This window comes from Scylla paramamosain, chromosome 20, assembly GCF_035594125.1.
Source record: "Scylla paramamosain isolate STU-SP2022 chromosome 20, ASM3559412v1, whole genome shotgun sequence".
NCBI classification, from domain to species: domain Eukaryota; kingdom Metazoa; phylum Arthropoda; class Malacostraca; order Decapoda; family Portunidae; genus Scylla; species Scylla paramamosain.
In genome coordinates, this window is record NC_087170.1 from 20,211,236 (window position 1) to 20,226,494 (window position 15,259).

At 46.8% G+C, this 15,259-nt stretch overlaps 1 protein-coding gene across 7 annotated transcripts in view; it reads left to right on the top strand.

Moving 5' to 3' along the window:
• The window catches only part of LOC135110584 (pleckstrin homology domain-containing family G member 5-like), a 222,862-nt gene that overhangs the window by 64,128 nt on the left and 143,475 nt on the right, over positions 1-15,259 (top strand). For 5 of the 7 annotated variants that reach the window (XM_064023052.1, XM_064023053.1, XM_064023046.1 and 2 more), the window contains one exon: positions 74-152. In XM_064023052.1, the coding sequence (XP_063879122.1) occupies positions 74-152 (79 nt within the window). Of the gene's footprint in view, positions 1-73; positions 153-10,440; positions 11,182-15,259 lie in introns of those variants that run through there. The other 2 variants (XM_064023048.1, XM_064023051.1) reach the window with 2 other exon arrangements.

The following is a 15,259-nucleotide window of genomic DNA, read 5'->3' on the forward strand; positions in this document are numbered from 1 at the left end:
TTCTACTTAATGCTCAGTCAGTCAGTCAGTCAGTCAGTCAGTCAATAATTCACTCGTTCTTTTCTCTTCTCAGCAGGAACAACAAGCGGGCAGACAAAGGCAAGAAGGCTAAACTAAAACGTCGCCGTGCGTATTACAGGACCCCTAAAGATGTAAGTGTTGACTGTGCGTGTGTGTGTGTGTGTGTGTGTGTGTGTGTGTGTGTTTGTCTCCTCGTGCCATACACTGGTAAGTCAACATCCTCTTGTTTATTCTCTTCTTTGTCTCACAAGTTATGTTTCTGTTTTCAGTGTTTTTCCATGAATGATTTCCTATGGGCTTGTTTGTAAGATTCTCTCTCTCTCTCTCTCTCTCTCTCTCTCTCTCTCTCTCTCTCTCTCTCTCTCTCTCTCTCTCTCTCTCTCTCTCTCTCTCTCTCTCTCTCTCTCTCTCTCTCTCTCTCTCTCTCTCTCTCTCTCTCTCTCTCTCTCTCTCTCTCTCTCTCTCTCTCTCTCTCTCATCAATAGCTGTCACCCTACTCGCTTTGATATCCAACCAGGTTTACATGAAAGGAAATAGCAGATAGAAACCAATTAAAAATAAACACTTCGGACATAGGTAGTCTGGTCCTTGGTCCTCTCTCTCTCTCTCTGGTAGTTGCGTCACTGCCCCGTACACTCTCGGCCGCTGGGTTCAGAGACTCTGAGACATCGACCCCTCCAGCTGTCAGTGTTTCCTGTCGGTGAAGCGTCCCGATGCGCGCTCCTTTCAAATCACGTGAGTCCGTCGCCGCTCCAAGAATTCAGGAAGGCCGAGGCTCAAACTGCGGAGTAGCTGAGTGACGGAGCCAAATCCCAGAGTTTGTGATGAAAGGACGAGCTTCAAGTTTATAGGAGTTTTATAATCAGTGCCTTGGATTTCCTGGTGATTCGTATTTGCTCTTTTTTTCTCTCTCACTCTTTTCTTTGCGTACCTGGAAAGTCATTTATTTATTCTGCTGAAAATAAGATTGGGAAAAGTTTCTTAAAAGTGTCAGGTGAAGATAAATGGTGATTGATTTTCGGTACATTATTCTGGAATCATTCAGACGAACATGACGTAAATTACTTTCTTGGGAAACTTGCCTTGGAGGTGATAGTCTAGGAAAAGTGGCGATTCGTCTAAAGTAATTAATTTTCTTAGATATTTACTCGTATAGATATTTGCATTAACACCACGGTAACATTAACACCAAGGGAAGGGATACATACGAGTATATTAGCATCCTGATTAGAAGTGGATCGTAATTAAAGTATCGAACCAAAGATAAGCCTGGAAATTAGTAGATGGACGAGAGAGAGAGAGAGAGAGAGAGAGAGAGAGAGAGAGAGAGAGAGAGAGAGAGAGAGAGAGAGAGAGAGAGAGAGTAAAAACCTGAGGGAGTGTGTCGATTCGTGTACCAGAGTGCAGAGCAAGGAAGAATCAGCCTGACGACACAGCCGGTATTACTTGCAGCCATCAGGAAGTCACAGATAAAAATAACCACATTTCAGCTGTTTAGAGGAAAGGGGAGCAAAGTAAAACATGACGCAGATAAAAAAGTGTCAGCTGAACATGTTAGTAATTGGGGCCGTGGGCGAGGACAAGCCTGGAGGTGTAGGAGCCGTGGCCTTTCTCCTGACGCAACGCAAGGCAGCTTCATTGTGTAAAGCAGGAAAAACATGGGCCAAATCCGATTACTGAAGTTTAGTAGTTCATTGTTTCTGAAAGTATGAGTTAGCTGGTGGCTCTGTAAGTTTTGCTCAGGTAAGCTTACATGTGAGGAGTTTAAAGGTGATTATACGTAGCAATGGTAAAAGAGGAAAAGGTGATTAATAATTGATGAGAGTGTTGGTGTAGTAGGCCATTTGAGTTATCATGTTTGTCTGTCTGGTCAGCAATTCACCAGCGTCAGGGAACTGTGCAATAGCGAGTATCATTATCATCTGCCTAGATTTCAATTTCAGTTCAAAATATCTATAAAATTAAATGTTATAAGCTGTTTCATATTTGTACCTTGCTTTCCGATTTCCTGACTTGCAGTACTGAAATTTTTATTATATTTTGGCGTATGTGTGCTGCCTAATATAAGAGATAATATTTATATCTCATTTTTTAAGTTCCTTCTGTCCTTTTACTTTCTTCGTTTGTGACCACGGTATTGCTCTCTATTCTAACGCGCTGACGCCATTCTGCGCTGCTGCACCGCGGCTTCAACCCACTACACTTTTTAGTCCTCCTGGTACACCTATTCTTGACCCGCAGCTTGCCTTCCCATAACGTGAGCACCACTGTTTGCACTCGGCTGCCGTGTGGGAGGAAGGCTGTTTTATGAGCCTCAAGTTGTTCCCTGAAGCCCTTGGTGCACAAAGCCACTTGGTGAAAACAACTGGGATCGTAATTTGATTCGAAGGATGAATAACCGCATCAAAAGGCGAGATGCAATGCTTACCTCCCGAGAAGTCAGTGAACTAACCTCATCAAGGGCGAGTATTGAGAATTTGTAAGGACGAAGGTATTCTGAGAAGGTTAGGATGGAGGCAGAGGAGTGGGTGGGAATGAGCGGCAAGATCGCAATGAGGGAAGGCAAGAGGGAGGAAATGGAGTGAGTGGGCTGGACTGGGAAGTAGGAGGCGCAGTGAGAGACACGAGATGAAGCGAGTAAGGGAGACAAGGAACGTATTGTGCAGTTGAGAGAGAGAGAGAGAGAGAGAGAGAGAGAGAGAGAGAGAGAGAGAGAGAGAGAGAGAGAGAGAGAGAGAGAGAGAGGTAATTAGTAGAACACAGGTATGAAAACTGCGAAGACAGGTAAGGATGAAATTTAAGGGATATGCAGAAGGGAAACGAGAAGGAGCAGAAATGAACGAGAGAGAGAGAGAGAGAGAGAGAGAGAGAGAGAGAGAGAGAGAGAGAGAGAGAGAGAGAGAGAGAGAGAGAGAGAGAGAGAGAGAGAGAGAGAGAGAGAAAGTAGATAAAGTGACGAGACTGCTGGCCATCATCATAGGATCTGTTTTATTTGGCGTAATAAGTCCACATCAGCCACACCAAGAGCATTACACGTGCACCAGGAAGTTTAATTGTATCACACCATGAACTGCACCTTAATTATACGCGCAATAAAAGGTAACGAGATTCGGGGATCAGTGAAAACGTTTATTTAAGCAACGCGACGTATCTTGGCCAGCATTTGTTGAACGTTAACGAAGAAAAAAAAGTCGAAATATTTGATGGTAGAAATGGATGTAAACGGGTTGCTTCGCGTGACTTGTAACCCAGCGGCTGACATTGCGTGGAATTTGACACACCAATGTCATCTTTGTCGTGGTTTCCTTGTAGAGATGTGGGTGACGATCTTTGGCTGTCTTAGTGGCGTTACAAATGCATGAGTGTGAGTGTGTGTGTGTGGGGGAGTGTCTCAATCTCTTTGCCTTCCTGTCTGTTCGTCTTTCTACGTATATGAGCCTGAAAAGATTCAAAATAAAAAAAAAATAAAAATGGTTTCCGATCAGGTTGGCTTATTTTAGTCTTGTTAATATCTTTTTTTTTTTTCAAATTTCTCGTTGTAGTAAAGAGACAGAATGAGGCAGGGACTACACATCTGAGTGATTGTGTAAAAAAATTATGAAATGAACGAACACACCATGTAAAAATCTATGAAATGAACAAACACACTAAGCTTCCATTTACTATTACGTGAAAGAGAAATTCGCATCAGCAAACACAGGAGCAGCTTCAAGAAATGTTTGCCTCCAATAAATGGATGAAAGGAATAAACATCCAACATTTACGTAAAAAGAAAAGAAAAAAAAAAACTCGGCCGTGTTTTGAGAAAAGTAAACTCGGTATCATATTTTTTTGTTTATTTCTTTCATTTCTCTTTCTCGTAATCATTCAATTTGCGGGGGGAAATTTTCGGTGAAAGAAATAATCTGCCACAACGTTATTGCGAGGGCTGCTAATCTCCAGTAAAGAGGTCTCTCTCTCTCTCTCTCTCTCTCTCTCTCTCTCTCTCTCTCTCTCTCTCTCTCTCTCTCTCTCTCTCTCTCTCTCTCTCTCTCTCTCTCTCTCTCTCTCTCTCTCTCTCTCTCTCTCTCTCTCTCTCTCTCTCTCTCTCTCTCTCTCTCTCTCTCTCTCTCTCTCTCTCATATGAACATTTCCATATCACACTCCAGTATATATGACAAACAAACTTCTGACCCATAAATACAAAAATCAGCTACATGAAGATAAGCAGCTGAGACAGGAACGTTCTTGATTGGCTCTTTACTCTCGAACTCAGACCATAACCAGCAGAGCCACATCCCCATAGTACTTCTGCCTTTAGACGGGTAAGAAAAACCTCCCTATTCTGGGAAGCATCTATAGCGCAGGAATAATTGGAGAGCCTATTACATGATGCCCCAGCCGCCTGAGCCTCCGACCTGCGCTCCGGGCCGCTTAAAAAAAGGAGACTCAGATCGGGGGTACGAGAGGATCCGGTTAATGGATTTTATGGGATAGCTCTAAAGGATGTTGAGAGAGAGAGAGAGAGAGAGAGAGAGAGAGAGAGAGAGAGAGAGAGAGAGAGAGAGAGAGAGAGAGAGAGAGAGAGAGAGAGAGAGAGAGAGAGAGAGAGAGAGAGAGAGAGCAAACTATCCCCAATTTCCTCTTTTTCTTTGACCTCACGAACTGTTGAATATCCTGAAGCTGTAGGGGGACGGAAGGAGCAAAAAAAGTAGGGACTGGACTAGAGAGAGGGAGAGAGGGAGGGAGAAAGAGAGGAAAGAGAAGAGGAAGGAGAGCTGGGCAGGGAATAAATGGAGGATCTGATAGAACGAAATACCTTGGTAACCTTTACAATATATACTTTCTATACTTCAAAGAGGAGGTTGAGTTAAATGTTGAAATAGATTCTTTGTATTTGATGATGATGATGATGATGATGAGGAGGAGGAGGAGGAGGAGGAGGAGGAGGAGGAGGAGGAATGTAAGCCAGTAGAAATATGAATAATGAGAAGAGAGAAAAGGAAAAATAATGAGGTTGAAAGATAGGAAGGAGGAGGAGGAGGAGGAAAAGAAAAGTCAGAAGAATGTGAGGAAGAGAATGTAAAAAATCTGACGGTAGAAAAAAGATAAACCAGAGGAGCGAGGCTGATGATGATCCCCTCATAATTTATTTTTTCTTTGTCGGATTGTCTCGTTGACTCGTGTTCTTTCCACGCAGGACAATATTATTTACTGTCTGTTGTTTATAAGTGAATTCCTCTTCACTCTCTTTTATCGTGCTGATATTTGTCTGTCAGTTTGTTCGTCTGTTCCACTTCCTCTTTGTTTGTATGTCGATGTGTTTGCGTCCCTGTGTCTCTGTAGTGTATATGTTTGTATCTGTGTCCATCCGTATGTTTGTCTGCCTGCTCCTTCCCCCCAACCCTCCTCTCTCTCTCTCTCTCTCTCTCTCTCTCTCTCTCTCTCTCTCTCTCTCTCTCTCTCTCTCTCTCTCTCTCTCTCTCTCTCTCTCTCTCTCTCTCTCTCTCTCTCTCTCTCTCTCTCTCTCTCTCTCTCTCTCTCTCTCTCTCTCTCTCTCTCTCTCTCTCTCTCTCTCTCTCTCTCTCTCTCTCTCTCTCTCTCTCTCAGTCATAGGTGACATTCACTGTTGCAAAATTTGGAATCTCCCGTTTTCTGTCGCGTCACGACCGGCGGCAGGATAGATAGGTCGTGAAGGTTGGCCTCAGTATTACGGCGAACCTGGTTGAGTGAGGACGTACGCCGCTGGCGCTCCACTTGACTTTCCCGTGATCCTCTCTTTACCTCTCTTTCTCTCCTGCCTCTGGAAGGATAATTTAAGAGGCTATGCGTTCTGGTCCTGTAGTGACTCGTTTCATGTTCAAACAGAGGGTTGAAAAATGAGGTGAATGTGTGTGTGGTCCAGTTTTTAGATGGTGGAACATTGACATGCATCCCCTGTTTTTCGGCCTGTAAAAGGATCAGAGGATTTGCCAGGCGCAGCCAGAGCTGGGGTCACCGGCTGCAGGCTTATCCTCTTGGCCACGAGCCTCTCTGTCCCTGGGAGGCCTGGCTCACTGAGGAGTCTCTAGCCCGCATTTGACGGGTGTCAGCCCCTGTAGAAGGGAACAAAGATAAGAGGAAGTGCAACAGGCTGAGGGCAGCCTGTGTTAGTGTTACACTGCACATCATGTATATCGGGAGGTGCTGATGCAGCCTGGCTGACGTGGTGAGCGTCGCCTGAAGCCGCCGCGGGTGTGGGCCGCCGAGCACACGTGGAGGCCGTCCCCCCTCGCCGCTGTGTAACAGGTGTCCCGCGGCAGGGCGCCTGCTGGGGAGGCTGCCAGTTTCTTGCAGCACTGCCAAAGTTCCCGACAGTACCATGGCCTCTTGGTGACCGGAGAGCAACAGTGTTCGAGGCAGAGGCGCCTCTCGCCCGCAAAGAACCGGGGCGCAGCATGGCCTAAAGGAGCGTCAATTTTGAGTGATGGCGGAGGTGCACACTGAGTAATATGGGTGGGCGTGTGGGCGTGTGGGTGGGTGTGGGTGGTGAGTGAGGGAGGGAATGGAAACCACAGGACGCCATCGCCGCGCCCTTTCCTGGAACTGCCGTCGCTCGGGAAAGATCTCCCCCGCCACGAAGGAAGGACGGGGTGAGGGCGGCGCCTGGTGGGACTGGGGCCGCCGCTCCCGCTCCAGGGCCGCCTCACCCTCCAAGGACACCTCGCCGGGGAAGGTCTCCCCGAAGCGGAGCAGATCCCCTCCAAAGGAAAAGGTCGGGAATTGTATCTCCGTGAAAGATGACAAGTCGCCCACAAAGTCGAGGCCCACCTCGCCGCTGCTATCTCTTTCGCGGCCTTCCTCCGGGCCCTCGTCGCGGCCAGCCTCGCCATGCTGTCCGCTGGGGCCCTTCATCGCTGCCCTCAGTCCTCAGTCCGCTGCCTCCTCGCCGCTGGGCTCTTCCCCATCCTACCGCCTCGACAGTGTGGTGCTGTGGGCCTCGGCGCTCTTCTCGCCGCCATCACTCATCATTGACCTTGACGTGAGTGTCGCGGGACAGTGGACCGGGGCGGGGTGAGGCTGGGATGGAGGGTGGGGCGGGGCTGGGAGGGTCGGGGCAGAGTGAGGTGAAATTGGAAAGGAATAGGAAAGTAGTTTTGCTGGGCCTTTCATTATGTGAGCTGGAGGAAGAACGCGAACAAGTCTTGTTGCTCCTCATGAACAGGTCATCAATCAAACCAAAGTAGCTACGTCCATTGCTACAATTACTATACTTTTCCTTTACTGTTGCTATCATCTCAGCTATAACCACTACTGTAACCACCACTACCACTGCTGCCAATATCACCACAACCACCATTGCCACCATCATCACATCAACAACATCTGTTTGCTCACTTTATTGCCAGTGGGTGTAGGGAGGGAAACTTGAGTGATAGGAAATGAAACAACTCCGGAAATCCACCGAGTGTCGCCCCTGATTTGAGTGACGCGCCTGCACACGCTGTCACATCCTGCACCCACCCGTGACTGGCGGGCGTCTGGTACGAGCACACCACATGAACTCGTCGTTACATAAGGAAAGGATCTAAAGTGTAATATTGTCACTCCTCCCACGATTTGGCCTCGGTGGTGGTGGTGGTGATGGTGGTGGTGGTGATGATGCTGGAAATGTTTAAAAAAATGCATGAAAAAAGGACAGTTATGGTTAATGGGTTTCCCATTATCACCACTAATGCCATTTATTAAAAAGATTAAAGCAATTTCACCACAAATACCGCCACCAATACCAGCTTTTACAGAAGCCGCCGCCGCCGGCACCACCACCACCACCACCACCACCACAACCACCACCACCACCACCACCCCACCACCAACACCACAACAACAACAACAACAACAACAATAACACCACCACCACCACCACAACAACAACAACAACAATAACACCACCACCACCACCACCACCACCACCTCTTCCTCTTCATATTCACATCCCGCAACAAATTTTGTCAGGGGAACTTGAGCTGCCTCTCGGTTTTCTCAGTATGATATAACATGATGACATAGATACACATACACTCTCTCTCTCTCTCTCTCTCTCTCTCTCTCTCTCTCTCTCTCTCTCTCTCTCTCTCTCTCTCTCTCTCTCTCTCTCTCTCTCTCTCTCTCTCTCTCTCTCTCTCTCTCTCTCTCTCTCTCTCTCTCTCTCTCTCTCTCATATGAACATTTCCATATCACACTCCAGTATATATGACAAACAAACTTCTGACCCATAAATACAAAAATCAGCTACATGAAGATAAGCAGCTGAGACAGGAACGTTCTTGATTGGCTCTTTACTCTCGAACTCAGACCATAACCAGCAGAGCCACATCCCCATAGTACTTCTGCCTTTAGACGGGTAAGAAAAACCTCCCTATTCTGGGAAGCATCTATAGCGCAGGAATAATTGGAGAGCCTATTACATGATGCCCCAGCCGCCTGAGCCTCCGACCTGCGCTCCGGGCCGCTTAAAAAAAGGAGACTCAGATCGGGGGTACGAGAGGATCCGGTTAATGGATTTTATGGGATAGCTCTAAAGGATGTTGAGAGAGAGAGAGAGAGAGAGAGAGAGAGAGAGAGAGAGAGAGAGAGAGAGAGAGAGAGAGAGAGAGAGAGAGAGAGAGAGAGAGAGAGAGAGAGAGAGAGAGCAAACTATCCCCAATTTCCTCTTTTTCTTTGACCTCACGAACTGTTGAATATCCTGAAGCTGTAGGGGGACGGAAGGAGCAAAAATGTAGGGACTGGACTAGAGAGAGGGAGAGAGGGAGGGAGAAAGAGAGGAAAGAGAAGAGGAAGGAGAGCTGGGCAGGGAATAAATGGAGGATCTGATAGAACGAAATACCTTGGTAACCTTTACAATATATACTTTCTATACTTCAAAGAGGAGGTTGAGTTAAATGTTGAAATAGATTCTTTGTATTTGATGATGATGATGATGATGATGAGGAGGAGGAGGAGGAGGAATGTAAGCCAGTAGAAATATGAATAATGAGAAGAGAGAAAAGGAAAAATAATGAGGTTGAAAGATAGGGAGGAGGAGGAGGAGGAGGAAAAGAAAAGTCAGAAGAATGTGAGGAAGAGAATGTAAAAAAATCTGACGATAGAAAAAAGATTAACCAGAGGAACGAGGCTGATGATGATCCGCTCATAATTTATTTTTTCTTTGTCGGATTGTCTCGTTGACTCGTGTTCTTTCCACGCAGGACAATATTATTTACTGTCTGTTGTTTATAAGTGAATTCCTCTTCACTCTCTTTTATCGTGCTGATATTTGTCTGTCAGTTTGTTCGTCTGTTCCACTTCCTCTTTGTTTGTATGTCGATGTGTTTGCGTCCCTGTGTCTCTGTAGTGTATATGTTTGTATCTGTGTCCATCCGTATGTTTGTCTGCCTGCCCCTTCCCCCCAACCCTCCTCTCTCTCTCTCTCTCTCTCTCTCTCTCTCTCTCTCTCTCTCTCTCTCTCTCTCTCTCTCTCTCTCTCTCTCTCTCTCTCTCTCTCTCTCTCTCTCTCTCTCTCTCTCTCTCTCTCTCTCTCTCTCTCTCTCTCTCTCTCTCTCTCTCTCTCTCTCTCTCTCTCTCTCTCTCTCTCTCTCTCTCTCTCTCTCTCTCTCTCTCTCTCTCTCTCTCTCTCTCTCTCTCTCTCTCTCTCTCTCTCTCTCTCTCTCTCTCTCTCTCTCTCTCTCTCTCTCTCTCTCTCTCTCTCTCTCTCTCTCTCTCTCTCTCTCTCTCTCTCTCTCTCTCTCTCTCAGTCATAGGTGACATTCACTGTTGCAAAATTTGGAATCTCCCGTTTTCTGTCGCGTCACGACCGGCGGCAGGATAGATAGGTCGTGAAGGTTGGCCTCAGTATTACGGCGAACCTGGTTGAGTGAGGACGTACGCCGCTGGCGCTCCACTTGACTTTCCCGTGATCCTCTCTTTACCTCTCTTTCTCTCCTGCCTCTGGAAGGATAATTTAAGAGGCTATGCGTTCTGGTCCTGTAGTGACTCGTTTCATGTTCAAACAGAGGGTTGAAAAATGAGGTGAATGTGTGTGTGGTCCAGTTTTTAGATGGTGGAACATTGACATGCATCCCCTGTTTTTCGGCCTGTAAAAGGATCAGAGGATTTGCCAGGCGCAGCCGGGCTGGGGTCACCGGCTGCAGGCTTATCCTCTTGGCCACGAGCCTCTCTGTCCCTGGGAGGCCTGGCTCACTGAGGAGTCTCTAGCCGCATTTGACGGGTGTCAGCCCCTGTAGAAGGGAACAAAGATAAGAGGAAGTGCAACAGGCTGAGAGCAGCCTGTGTCAGTGTTACACTGCACATCATGTATATCGGGAGGTGCTGATGCAGCCTGGCTGACGTGGTGAGCGTCGCCTGAAGCCGCCGCGGGTGTGGGCCGCCGAGCACACGTGGAGGCCGTCCCCCTCGCCGCTGTGTAACAGGTGTCCCGCGGCAGGGCGCCTGCTGGGGAGGCTGCCAGTTTCTTGCAGCACTGCCAAAGTTCCCGACAGTACCATGGCCTCTTGGTGACCGGAGAGCAACAGTGTTCGAGGCAGAGGCGCCTCTCGCCCGCAAAGAACCGGGGCGCAGCATGGCCTAAAGGAGCGTCAATTTTGAGTGATGGCGGAGGTGCACACTGAGTAATATGGGTGGGCGTGTGGGCGTGTGGGTGGGTGTGGGTGGTGAGTGAGGGAGGGAATGGAAACCACAGGACGCCATCGCCGCGCCCTTTCCTGGAACTGCCGTCGCTCGGGAAAGATCTCCCCCGCCACGAAGGAAGGACGGGGTGAGGGCGGCGCCTGGTGGGACTGGGGCCGCCGCTCCCGCTCCAGGGCCGCCTCACCCTCCAAGGACACCTCGCCGGGGAAGGTCTCCCCGAAGCGGAGCAGATCCCCTCCAAAGGAAAAGGTCGGGAATTGTATCTCCGTGAAAGATGACAAGTCGCCCACAAAGTCGAGGCCCACCTCGCCGCTGCTATCTCTTTCGCGGCCTTCCTCCGGGCCCTCGTCGCGGCCAGCCTCGCCATGCTGTCCGCTGGGGCCCTTCATCGCTGCCCTCAGTCCTCAGTCCGCTGCCTCCTCGCCGCTGGGCTCTTCCCCATCCTACCGCCTCGACAGTGTGGTGCTGTGGGCCTCGGCGCTCTTCTCGCCGCCATCACTCATCATTGACCTTGACGTGAGTGTCGCGGGACAGTGGACCGGGGCGGGGTGAGGCTGGGATGGAGGCTGGGGCGGGGCTGGGAGGGTCGGGGCAGAGTGAGGTGAAATTGGAAAGGAATAGGAAAGTAGTTTTGCTGGGCCTTTCATTATGTGAGCTGGAGGAAGAACGCGAACAAGTCTTGTTGCTCGTCATGAACAGGTCATCAATCAAACCAAAGTAGCTACGTCCATTGCTACAATTGCTATACTTTTCCTTTACTGTTGCTATCATCTCAGCTATAACCACTACTGTAACCACCACTACCACTGCTGCCAATATCACCACAACCACCATTGCCACCATCATCACATCAACAACATCTGTTTGCTCACTTTATTGCCAGTGGGTGTAGGGAGGGAGACTTGAGTGATAGGAAATGAAACAACTCCGGAAATCCACCGAGTGTCGCCCCCTGATTTGAGTGACGCGCCTGCACACGCTGTCACATCCTGCACCCACCCGTGACTGGCGGGCGTCTGGTACGAGCACACCACATGAACTCGTCGTTACATAAAGAAAGGAGCTAAAGTGTAATATTGTCACTCCTCCCACGATTTGGCCTCGGTGGTGGTGGTGGTGGTGGTGGTGATGGTGGTGGTGGTGATGATGATGCTGGAAATGTTTTAAAAAATGCATGAAAAAAGGACAGTTATGGTTAATGGGTTTCCCATTATCACCACTAATGCCATTTATTAAAAAAGATTAAAGCAATTTCACCACAAATACCGCCACCAATACCAGCTTTTACAAGAAGCCGCCGCCGCCGGCACCACCACCACCACCACCACCACCACCACCACCACCACCACAACCACCACCACCACCACCACCACCACCACCACCACAACAACAACAACAACAACAACAACAATAACACCACCACCACCACAACAACAACAACAACAATAACACCACCACCACCACCACCACCACCACCTCTTCCTCTTCATATTCACATCCCGCAACAAATTTTGTCAGGGGAACTTGAGCTGCCTCTCGGTTTTCTCAGTATGATATAACATGATGACATAGATACACATACACACTCTCTCTCTCTCTCTCTCTCTCTCTCTCTCTCTCTCTCTCTCTCTCTCTCTCTCTCTCTCTCTCTCTCTCTCTCTCTCTCTCTCTCTCTCTCTCTCTCTCTCTCTCTCTCTCTCTCTCTCTCTCTCTCTCTCTCTCTCTCTCTCTCTCTCTCTCTCTCTCTCTCTCTCTCTCGTCAGAATAACAAACGGAAAATGTCACCCGCATAGGTTTATCAGTGCAGCTTTTCCCTTTAAAAATGTATTCACTTGCAATAGTATAATTTATTCATGACTTTTATAAACACTTTATACGTTAGTTTATTACTGTAAAAATGTGGGTGCCAACAGAGGTTGTATAACAGATTACTGATGTCAGCTTTTGCTTTAATTGTGTGTGTGTGTGTGTGTGTGTGTGTGTGCGTGTGTTGTAAAATGAACAGAAACACGTTCTTGCTTGTTTTTTTCATTTTTTCTATTTTTCGTTTTGTTTTTTACAGGTAATTTGAGACCAAACAAGTTAGCTAACTGCATAAACGGAATTTTTGGCCGTCAGCCTCACGCGTGACGGGAAAAAAGTACAGCAAAACAAACCATTGTATATGAACAGGATTGTCCCATACCACAGCCACCGCCAGCACCACCGCCACCGCCACCACCACCACCACTACCACTACCACTCTATACTATAGACACTGCACATTACCATACCAACAAGCTTTTATACCTTCATACACAGACACGAAAACAATAACTGTAGACTACATTTTCTACCTCCTTTTTTCTTTTATACTGTAGTTAGTTTTCCTCTTAAATAAGCAGTTTTATTAAAGTGTCAATATTCGAATTTTTTTGTAAAACGATATGATCTGTACATCAAACCTATATCTTATTTCATACAATATTTAGCTTTTCGTAATGCTATTGTTAGTGTTGTGTAGTTAAACCTTTGCTCACGAGGAAGCTAAAGCGTTGTTTGATACCATTCGTAAGAGAAGATAATCTCACCAACTAACTGCAGGCATGAAAACAACACAAATAACACAAGCAACCCAACAGAAAACTGGGTAAGGTTGTCATGTGTTGTTGAAACCCTCGCCTGTCCCTCGCACACCACACTAGCGTCTCCGTGGTAATTTGTCCCCCCATCGCGTGTGACACAGAGGCGTCAGTAGGTAATGGCTGTTCTCATACACAATGTATTCCTGATTCTTACTTAATGTTCTGTAATCACACTCTTACTTTCGCCTGTTACTATGTTCTATAAGGTAGCGCTTCCCTCTGTTACGTTATTTATTTACAGGAGGAATAACGTAATGATAAAAGCTTCGTGGACTCTTTTTTTATCTTTTATTCTGTCTTCTAGGGTTAATATTTTTTTTTATTTGTACGTTTTATATACAATGGATAACACGTCATTAGTGAATGTAATGGTATATGGAACTAGAACATTTTCTCATGAAGGATCATTGATATTAAGTCTTTACTCGAAATCAAAGTTTGAATAAAAGGCAGTGACTATATTTCCAAACCTTTCATATCAATGGTTCGTGTGCTCACAGAAGCTTTGCGTTCATTCTTGTTCTCCAAAGCTCTCCTTTTTACTCCGCGTTGGGGCTCTGGACAGGTTTGGCTAAAGAAGTGTTTGTTGTCGTGTGTAGAGCGCTGGCAGGGAGCGGAGGGGATGAGGGAGAGGAAAAAGGGTCGGGAAAGAGGAAAGGAACGGTTGCTGTGTTCACCAGTCAGACACAAAATACGTTCTTGGTTTTCTCAAAGGTTACGTAATGAGACTTCGATGACTCCTACAAGACCAAAGGAATTTCGGAGCTTGTGAATAAGGAAGAAAATAATGAGGAAGGAGATTAATGAAGTGGAACTGAATAGACTTTTGCAGAAACTGCAGACAGACAAGCAGTGACATAAAAGACAAAGACAAAGAAGATAAATGCGAAGGAAAATGAGCAAAGACATTTTTCACGCAATTTAAAGAATCGTCAGTAAATATTCATAAGAGAGAGAGAGAGAGAGAGAGAGAGAGAGAGAGAGAGAGAGAGAGAGAGAGAGAGAGAGAGAGAGAGAGATTTTCACGGTGAAACCGAATAAATTGCTTTTCCTTATCGTTACAGACACACACACACACACACACACACACACACACACACACACACACACACACACACACACACACACACACACACACACACACACACACACACACACACACACACACACACACACACACACACACACACACACACACACACACACACACAGATAAAAATTACATAGATTAACTGACAATAGAACCATATGACATGCAAAATACACCACATCACAAATATATCAGAAACACCCAAACAAAAAGCCCAGAATCACTGTGGTTCGCTCGTAACATGCAAGAAGCCGCGCGGAGGTAAAGGTTGCGTCATCTCACCTTGTCTGACCCAGCAGGCAGCGGGGCGGCTAACTTGGCTCGGTCAGTGGCCTTCGCTCGTGGCGTGATTGCTGAGGATCTCCGTGTCTAGTGTTTGGTGCGCCAGGTGTTTCTCTCTCTCTCTCTCTCTCTCTCTCTCTCTCTCTCTCTCTCTCTCTCTCTCTCTCTGAACCTTTAATGTAATGTCTCCGAATACCTTGTTCCATATATGTTAGTTTGAGCTTCAGGATATTTGTTGACTTTGAGGTTCAGGATATTTATGTTGACAATGTTTGAATATTTAAACATTCTCTTCTGACTCGAGGTTACTACGACACTGCTTGACTTACGTTTATCTTTCTTTCTTCACAGTTTTTCTTTAACTCTTATTCAGTAATTTCATAAGGTATATAAGTTGGAGTATAAGGGAAAGCAGTAAGAAGCCACTAGTCCTTTTATAAAACATGGTTCCCTATATTCACTAGTCACTGAGATGTATATAAATCTATCTATAGGTACAGTCGTCTCCATTTCTATTATCATTACCTTTTATATTCCTTTATCGAGTGTTTTTTATTGTTTATTTTTCCTCTTACTTCTCTGTTGCTTAAGCTAAAAT